Genomic DNA, 10,000 nt, shown 5'->3' on the forward strand with positions numbered 1-10,000 from the left:
AGCCCGAAAGCTAGTGAGTTTACTATCAAATAAATCGATTGGACTTAAACCTGGTGTTGTCAGACTTCTTACTGTGTTTACCCCCGTCCAACGCCGGCATCTCCACATCATGACCAGTGGTGTTCCGCAGGGCTCTGTACTGGGACCTCTGCTATTTGTGATATATATAAATGATTTGGAAGAAGGTGTAACTGGTGTGATCAGTAAGTTTGTGGATGACACGAAGATGGCTGGACTTGCGGATAGCGATGAACATTGTCAGAGAATACAGCAGGATATAGATAGGCTGGAAAATTGGGTGGAGAAATGGCAGATGGAATTTAATCCAGATAAATGTGAAATGATGCATTTTGGTAGATCTAATGTAGGGGGGAGCTGTACAATAAATGGCAGAACCATCAGGAGTATAGACACACAGAGGGACCTGGGGGTGCAAGTCCACAGATCCTTAAAGGTGGCAGCACAGGTGGAGAACATAGAACATAGAACATTACAGCGCAGAACAGGCCCTTCGGCCCACGATGTTGCGCCGACCAGTTACAAAACAATGACCCTCTAACCTAAACCAATCCCTTTTCGTCCATAAACCTATCCACGGATCTCTTAAACGCCCCCAAACTAGGCGCATTTACAACTGCAGCAGGCAGGGCATTCCAATCCCTCACCACCCTCCGGGTAAAGAACCTACCCCTGACATCCGTCCTATAACTACCCCCCCTTAATTTAAAGCCATGCCCCCTCGTGCTAGATTTCTCCATCAGAGGAAAAAAGCTATCACTATCAGGTGGTGAAGAAGGCATATGGCATGCTTGCCTTTATAGGACAGGGTATAGAGTATAAAAATTGGCGTCTGATGTTACAGTTATATAGAACGTTGGTTAGGCACATTTGGAGTCCTGCGTCCAGTTCTGGTCGCCGCACTACCAGAAGGACGTGGAGGCTTTAGAGAGAGTGCAGAGAAGGTTTACCAGGATGTTGCCTGGAATGGAGGTTCTTAGCTATGAGGAGAGATTGGGTAAACTGGTGCTCTTCTCCTTGGAAAGATGGAGAATGAGGCGAGACCTAATAGAGGTGTATAAAATTATGAGGGGTATGGATAGGGTGAACAGTGGGAAGTTGGAAGTGACGATCATGAGGGGGTCACAGGTTCAAGGTGGGGGTGGGGGGCAAGGTTTAACTCAGATATCAGAGGGACGTATTTTACACAGAGGGGGGTGGGGGCCTGGAATGCACTGCCAAGCAGGGTGATGGAGGCGGACACGCTGGGATCATTTAAGACTTATCTGGATAGTCACATGAACAAACTGGGGATAGGAGGATACAAACGAATGGTCTAGTTGAGCGCATGAGCGGTACAGGCTTGGAGGGCCGGAGGGCCTGTTCCTGTGCTGTATTGTTCTTTGTTGAGTTTTTTGAAGATGTGACTAACCACATTGACGAAGGAAGAGCGGTGGATGTGGTTTATATGGACTTCAGCAAGGCGTTTGATAAGGTCCCCCATGCAAGACTTATCGAAAAAGTGAGAGGGCATAGGATCCAAGGGGCTTTGGCCTTGTGGATCCAGAACTGGCTTGCCTGCAGAAGGCAGAGAGTGGTTGTGGATGGGTCTTTTTCTGCATGGAGGTCGGTCACCAGTGGAGTGCCCCAGGGATCTGTTCTAGGACCCTTGCTGTTTGTCATTTTCATAAATGACCTGGATGAGGAAGTGGAGGGATGGGTTGGTAAGTTTGCCGATGACGCAAAGGTTGGTGTTGTGGATAGTCTGGAGGGATGTCAGAAGTTGCAACGAGACATAGATAGGATGCAAGACTGGGCGGAGAAGTGGCAGATGGACTTCAACGTGGATAAATGTGTAGTGGTCCATTTTGGCAGGTCCATTGGGATGAAGGAGTACAATATCAAGGGTAGGAGTCTTAGCAGTGTGGAAGAGCAGAAGGATCTTGGGGTCCGGGTCCACAGGACTCTTAAATCGGCCTCGCAGGTGGAGGATGTGGTCAAGAAGGCGTATGGTGTACTGGCCTTCATTAATCAAGGGATTGAGTTTAGGAGTCAGGAGGTAATGCTGCAACTTTATAAGACCTTGTCAGACCCCACTTGGAGTACTGTGCGCAGTTCTGGTCACCTCATTACAGGAAGGATGTGAAATACTGAGAGGGTGCAGAGGAGATTTACAAGGATGTTGCCTGGATTGGGAGGCATGCCTTATGAAGTTAGGTTGAGGGAGCTGGGTCTCTTCTCCCTGGAGAGACGAAGGTTGAGAGGCGACCTGATAGAGGTTTATAAAATGTTGAGAGGAATAGATAGGGTGGATCGGAGGCTATTTCCCAGGGCTGAAATGGTCGCAACGAGAGGACACAGGTTTAAGGTGTTGGGAAGCAAGTACAGAGGAGATGTTAGGGGTAAGTTTTTCACTCAGAGGGTGGTGAGTGAGTGGAATCGGCTGCCGTCGGTGGTGGTAGAGGCGGATTCGATGGGGTCTTTTAAGAGACTTCTGGATGAGTATATGAGACTTAGTAAGATAGAGGGTCATAGACAAGCCCAGTAGGTAGGGATATGTTCGGTGCAACTTGTTGGCCGAAGGGCCTGTTTGTGCTGTAGCTTTTCTATGTTCTAAACACCTTACTAAAATCCATGTATACAACATCACCTGTTCTACCTTCACCCACACACAGAGTTACCTCCTCAAAGAATTCAGTCAAATTTGTGAGACAGGACTTACCCCTCACGAAACCGTGCTGACTATCCTGGATTAAACTGAATCTTTCCAAATGGTTCTAAATCCTATCTCTCAGGACAAATTGGGGCTGTTTTCCCTTGAAAGACGGCGACTGAGGGGGGATCTAATAGAGGTATATAAGATTATGAAGTTTATAGATAGAGTAAACAGAGGTAAGCTATTTCCTATGATAGAAACACACACTATGAGGGGCCACGGGCTTAGGGTGAGGGGGGAGAGGTATAACGCAAATATGAGAGGGAGATTTTTCACACAGAGGGTAGTGGGGGTATGGAATGCTCTACCAAGTAAGGTGGTGGAGGCAGGCACGCTGGAGTTGTTTAAGAGTAACTTAGACAGGCACATGAGTGGGTTGGAGATGGAAGGATATCAGAGATTGTTTTAAATAAGGGTCATTAGCGTTGGGACGTCCCTGGTAATGTATAAGGATAGAACATAGAACATAGAACACTACAGCACAAACAGGCCCTTCGGCCCACAAGTTGCGCCGATCACATCCGTACCTACCAAGCCATAGAACTATCTGTAACTCCCAATCCCATTAGATCCCATATACTCATCCAGAAGTCTTTTAAAAGACCCCAGCGAGTTTGCCTCTACCATCACTGACGGCAGCCGATTCCACTCACTCACCACCCTCTGAGTGAAAAACTTACCCCGAACATCTCCTCTGTACTTGCTTCCCAACACCTTAAACCTGTGTCCTCTCGTAGCGACCATTTCAACCCTGGGAAGTAGCCTCCAAGAATCCACCCTATCTATTCCTCTCAACATTTTATAAACCTCTATCAGGTCGCCTCTCAACCTACGCCTCTCCAGGGAGAAGAGTCCCAGCTCCCTCAACCTATCTTCATAAGGCATGCCTCCCAATCCAGGCAACATCCTTGTAAATCTCCTCTGCACCCTCTCAATAGCTTCCACATCCTTCCTGTAGTGAGGCGACCAGAACTGCGCACAGTACTCCAAGTGGGGTCTGACAAGGGTCTTATAAAGTTGCAGCATTACCTCCCGACTCCTAAACTCAATCCCTCGATTAATGAAGGCCAGTACACCATACGCCTTCTTGACCACATCCTCCACCTGCGAGGCCGATTTAAGAGTCCTATGGACCCGGACCCCAAGATCCTTCTGCTCTTCAATACAGCTAAGATTCCTACCCTTGATACTGTACTCCTTTATCCCATTGGTCCTGCCAAAATGGACCACTACATATTTATCCACGTTGAAGTCCATCTGCCACTTCTCCGCCCAGTCTTGCATCCTATCTATGTCACACTGCAACTTCTGACATCCCTCCAGACTATCCACAACACCACCAACCTTCGTATCATTGGCGAACTTACCAACCCATCCCTCCACTTCCTCATCCAGGTCATTTATGAAAATGACAAACAGCAAGGGTCCTAGAACAGATCCCTGGGGCACTCCACTGGTGACTGACCTCCATGCAGAAAAAGACCCATCCACAACCACTCTCTGCCTTCTGCAGGCAAGCCAGTTCTGGATCCACAAGGCCAAAGCCCCTTGGATCCCATGCCCTCTCACCTTCTCAAGAAGTCTTGCATGGGGGACCTTATCAAACGCCTTGCTGAAGTCCATATAAACCACGTCCACTGCTCTTCCTTCGTCAATGTGTTCAGTCACGTTTTCAAAGAACTCAACTAGGCTCGTAAGGGACGACCTGCCCTTGACAAAACCATGCTGACTGTTCCTGATCATTCTAAACTTCTCTAAATGCTCATAAATCTTGTCCCTCAGAATCCTCTCCATCAGCTTACCAACCACTGAGGTCAGACTCACCGGTCAGTAATTTCCCGGGCTATCCCTGTTCCCTTTCTTGAAAAAAGGAACCACATCCGCAATCCTCCAATCCTCCGGAACCTCTCCCTGTCTCCATCGACGATGCAAAGATCAATGCCAGGGGCTCTGCAATCACTTCCCTCACCTCCCACAGTAACCGGGGGTACATCCCATCCGGTCCCGGCGACTTATCTATCTTGACAGAATTCAAAAGTTCCAACACATCCTCTTTCTTAACGTCCACATACTCAATCTTTCCAGTCCGCCACAAACCTGTAGTACAACCTCCCAGATTACTTTCCACCGTGAATACCGAGGCAAAGTACTCATTAAGCACCTCTGCCATTTCTACCAGTTCCACAGAGACTTTTCCCCCTTCACCTTTTATAGGTCCAATCCCTTCTCTTCTCATCCTTTTACCCTTCACATATTTGTAGAAGGCCTTGGGATTCTCCTTAATCTTACCTGCCAAGGCCTTCTCATGTCATCTTGTCGGCTTATCCACATAGTGTGTCAGGAAACCCTCCTGCGCACACTGTACAAAAACTGTCCCATCCAAACTATTCGACCTGTAAAGGTTCCAATCAATATTTGGACAGAGAGAGAGAGAGATGAGACAGAGAGAGAGACAGAGAGAGAGAGACAGCCACAGAGAGAGTTGGAAAGTTGTAGTTGGAAAAATGCTAGAATCCGTCATCAAAGAAGAAATAGCGAGGCACCTAGAAAAGAATGGTTTGATTGAGCAGACGCACCACGGATTCGTTAAGGGGAAGTCGTGTTTGATGAATTTATTGCAATTCTATGAGGATGTGACTAGTGTGGTAGACAGAGGGGAACCGGTGGATGTGGTGTTTCTCGATTTTCAAAAGGCGTTTGATAAGGTGCCACACAAAAGCTTGCTACAAAAGGTTAGGGTGCATGGAGTTGGGGGTAAGGTGTTAGCGTGGATAGAGGATTGGTTGTCTAATAGGAGGCAGAGAGTTGGTATCAATGGGTGCTATTCTGGGTGGCAGTTGGTGACTAGTGGAGTGCCGCAGGGATCGGTGCTGGGGCCTCAGCTATTCACCATTTATATAGATGATCTGGAGGAGGGGGCTGAGTGTAGGGTGACGAAATTTGCTGATGATACAAAGATGAGTGGAAAAGCAAATTGTGCGGAGGGTGTGGAAAGTCTGCAGAGGGATCTGGGTAGGCTGAGCGAGTGGGTGAGGACCTGGCAGATGGAGTATAATGTTAGCAAGTGTGAGGTTATCCACTCTGGTAGAAATAATAGTAGGAGGGATTATTATTTAAAGGGTGAAAAGCTGCAGCATGCGACGGTGCAGAGGGACCTGGGGGTCCTTGTGCATGAGTCACAAAAACCCAGTCTGCAGGTGCAGCAGGTGATCAAGAAGGCGAATGGGATGTTGGCCTTTATAGTGAGGGGGATAGAATATAAAAGCAGGGAGGTCTTGCTGCAACTGTACAGGGTACTGGTGAGGCCGCAGCTGGAGTACTGTGTGCAGTTTTGGTCGCCACACTTGCGCAAGGATATTTTGGCCTTGAAGGGAGTGCAGAGGAGGTTTACTAGGCTGATACCGGAGATGAGGGGGTTGGACTATGAAGAGAGACTAAATAGACTGGGTCTGTACTCGTTGGAGTTTAGAAGGATGAGGGGGGATCTTATAGATCAGCCATGATCTTATTGAATGGCGGGGCAGGCTCGAAGGGCTAGTTGGCCTACTCCTGCTCCTATTTCTTATGTTCTTATAGAGACATATAAGATAATGAAGGGGATGGATAGGATAGAGGTAGAGAGATTCTTCCTGCTTAGAAAGGATAGTAGGACTAGAGGGCACAGCCTCAAGATAAGGGGGGCGCAGTTTAGAACGGAGTTGAGGAGGAACTTCTTCAGTCAAAGGGTGGTGAATCTCTGGAATTCTCTGCCCGTTGAAGTGGTGGAGGCTGCCTCGCTAAATATATTTAAGTCACTGGTAGATAGGTTTCTGACAGACAGGGGAATTAAGGGTTATGGGGAGAAAGTGGAACTGATCCACTTCAGATCAGCCATGATCTTATTGAATGGCGGGGCAGGCTCGAAGGGCTAGATGGCCTACTCCTGCTCCTATTTCTTATGTTCTTATGAGAGAGACAGCCACACAGAGAGAGACAGACAGAGAGACAGAGAGAGAGAGAGACTGACCAGGGAAGATGGAGATCAAATCGCTGGTGCTGACACAAGCAGACAGACAGTTACCTGATAAGGGGCATCCCAGGAGCTCAGCCCGTAGACAGATGGTTCCATTTTGGTACCAGCTCTGCGGGTTGATGCGGACGTACCGAGCAATGACAGGAGGGGAGAGATAGTTCCCAACTGGAGTCTCTGGGTCTGAGTTCCCCTTAAAAACCTGCCAGGAGAAATGAGGAAAGTGAATGCAAATGTAATAGGCATAACACACACACACGTGCAAACACACACACACACGTGCACGTACACACACACACGCATACACACACACGTGCACAAACACATACACAAACACATACACACACACGTGCACACACACACGTGCACATACACAAACACACTCGCACACATACATTCACGCACACACGCTCTTGCACACACACACACTCGCACATACACATGCACGCACATATGCATACACATGCACTCGCGCACACATGCACAAACACACACACACACACTCGCACACATATACGCACACACACATCTGTGGTAGGGAAACTACTGGAGAAATGTCTGAAGCAGAGAATCTATTTCCACCTGGAGAGATAAAGTTTGATCTGGGAGAGTCTGCATGGCTTCATCAGAGGGAGGTCATACCTTATAAATCTGATTGAATTTTTTGAGGAGCTGACCAGGTGTGGAGATGAGGGTCGTGCAGTTGATGTAGTTCATCTGGATTTCAGCAAAGACTTTGCCAAAGTCTCACGTGGGAGACTTGTAAAGAAGGTAAATTCACACAGAGCACAGGGTAATTTAATAAAGTGGATTCAGAATTGCTTCAGTGTTAGGAAACAGAGGGCGGTGACAGACGCCTGCTTTTGTGACTGGTGTAAGAAGTCTCACAACACCAGCTTAAAGTCCAACAGGTTTATTTGGTGGCAAAAGCCACGAGCTTTCGGAGCACTGCCCCTTCGTCAGGTGAGTGGGATTTCAATTCACAAACAGGGCATATAAAGACACAAACTCAATTTACAAGATAATGATTGGAATGTGAGTACAGGTAATCAAGTCTTAAAGATACAAACAATGTGAGTGGAGAGAGGGTTAAGCACAGGTTAAAGAGATGTGTATTGTCTCCAGACAGAGATGTTGCAAGCCCGGGCAGGTCGTGGGGGGTTACAGATAGTGTGACATGAACCCAAGATCCTGGTTGAGACTGTCCTTGTGTGCGCAGAACTTAGCTACCAGTCTCTGCTCAGCGATTCTGCGCTGTCGTGTGTCGTGAAGGCCGCCTTGGAGAACATTTACCCAAAGATCAGAAGCTGAATGCCCGTGACCACTAAAGTGTTCGCCAACAGGAAGGGAACAGTCTTGCCTGGTGATTGTCGAGCGGTGTTCATTCATCCGTTAGTGACTGGAGGCCAGTGACTAGCAGTGGTGTACCACAGGGTTCTGTGCTGGCCCCCTATAGTTCGTCATTTATATAAATGACATCGATGACTATGTCGGGGGGTAGGATCAGTAAGTTTGCCGATAACCTACAGAGATGCCAGGTGGTTCAGTGAGGTTGAGTGTCTTGGGTTACAAATAGACGGATAAGTGGCAGATAGAATTTAACCCTGAAAAGTGTGAGGTGATGCACTTTGAAAGGAGTAATTTGACAAGAAAGTGTACTATGGAAGGTCTGACACTGGGAAGTTCTGAAGAACAAAGGGATCTTGGTGTGTTTGTCTATAGATCTCCAAAGGCAGAAAGGCAGGTTAATGGGTGGTGAAAAAGGCATATGGCACAGTCTCCTTTATCAATCAGGGTATAGATTACAGAAGCAGAGAGATCATGATGGAGCTGTATAGAACTTTGAGATCACAGCTGGAGTACTTTGTATAGTTCTGGTCACCATATTTTGATTGTTTCCTGCGCCCTATACCGACAAAGCATACTGTTCATAGAGAAGGAAAGGACAGAGTGCAGAATGTAGTGTTACAGTTCTAGCAAGGGTGTAGAGAAAGATCAACTTAATGCGAGGTAGGTCCATTCAAAAGTCTGACAGCAGCAGGGAAGAAGCTGTTCTTGAGTCGGTTGGTGCGGGACCTCAGACTTTTGTGTCTTTTTCCTGATGGAAGAAAGTGGAAGAGAGAATGTCCGGGGTGCGTGGGGTCCTTAATTATCCCGGCTGCTTTGCTGAGGCAGCAGGAAGTGTAGACAGAGTCAATGGATGGGAGGCTGGTTTGTGTGATGGATTGGACTACATTCAAAGAACAAAGAAAATTCCAGCACAGGAACAGGCCCTTCGGCCCCTCCAAGCCTGCACCGACCATACTGCCCCCGACTGAACTAAAACACCCTCTCCTTCCGGGGACCGTATCCCTCTATTCCCATCCTATTCATGGATTTGTCAAGATGCCCCTTAAAACTCACTATCGTATCTGCTTCCACTCCCTCTCCCGGCAGCGAGTTCCAGGCACCCACCACCCTCTGTGTAAAAAATCTGCCTCGTACATCTCCTTTAAACCTTGCCCCTCACCCCTTAAACCTGTGCCCCCAGTAATTGACTCTTCCGCCCTGGGAAAAAGCTTCTGACTATCCACTCTGTCCATGCCTCTCATAATCTTGTAGATTTCTATCAGGTTTCCCCTCAACCTCCATCGTTCCAGTGAGAACAAACCAAGTTTCTCCAACCTCTCCTCATAGCTAATGCCCTCCATACCAGGCAACATCCTGGTAAATCTTTTCTGTCCCCTCTCCAAAGCCTCCACATCCTTCTGGTAGTGTGGTGACCAGAATTGAACATTATATTCCAAGTGCAGCCTCACTAAGGTTCATGATCTTTTGTAGTTCCTTGCGATCTTGTACAAAGCAGGAGCCCAGACCAAGCTGTGATACAACCAGAAAGAACGCTTTCTATGGTGCATCTGTAAAAGTTGGTGAGAGTCATTGCTGACATGACAAATTTCCTTAGTCTCCTGAGAAAGTAGAGGTTTTGACAGTGGAACAAAAGGAGTCAGCAACAGCCACCGGCCGAATTAACAGCTCTTCGTTCAGCTGTCAGCTCCAGAGAGAGAGACCTGCTGCCTCTCATTGTTTAATTTACGTCTGAAGACATAGAACTCTGGAAGATGCCACAGCCTGGTTGTCATTCAGAGTGACTAAAATTCTATATTCTTGTTAATGAGTGGGATTGTGTTTATCTAAACAGCATTCCGTTCAAATTGTCTTTAATTCAGTTTGTTAATAGTTTAGTTAACCTGTTTACTGTTAGTTTGATAAATAACTTGTTATTTGTTGGGTTGACA

At 47.4% G+C, this 10,000-nt stretch overlaps 1 protein-coding gene across 1 annotated transcript in view; it reads right to left on the reverse strand.

Annotated features, from left to right (window-relative positions):
- Window positions 1-10,000, reverse strand: part of LOC145339866 (putative carboxypeptidase X1) — a gene marked incomplete at its 5' end in the record, with an annotated part of 65,215 nt that overhangs the window by 53,822 nt on the left and 1,393 nt on the right. The window contains 1 exon segment of the mRNA XM_080184398.1: window positions 6,774-6,924. Within this exon segment, the coding sequence (XP_080040524.1) occupies window positions 6,774-6,924 (151 nt within the window).

This window comes from Carcharhinus amblyrhynchos, unplaced genomic scaffold (genome assembly GCF_965287045.1).
Source record: "Carcharhinus amblyrhynchos unplaced genomic scaffold, sCarAmb.v2.hapA scaffold_712, whole genome shotgun sequence".
Lineage (NCBI taxonomy): Eukaryota > Metazoa > Chordata > Chondrichthyes > Carcharhiniformes > Carcharhinidae > Carcharhinus > Carcharhinus amblyrhynchos.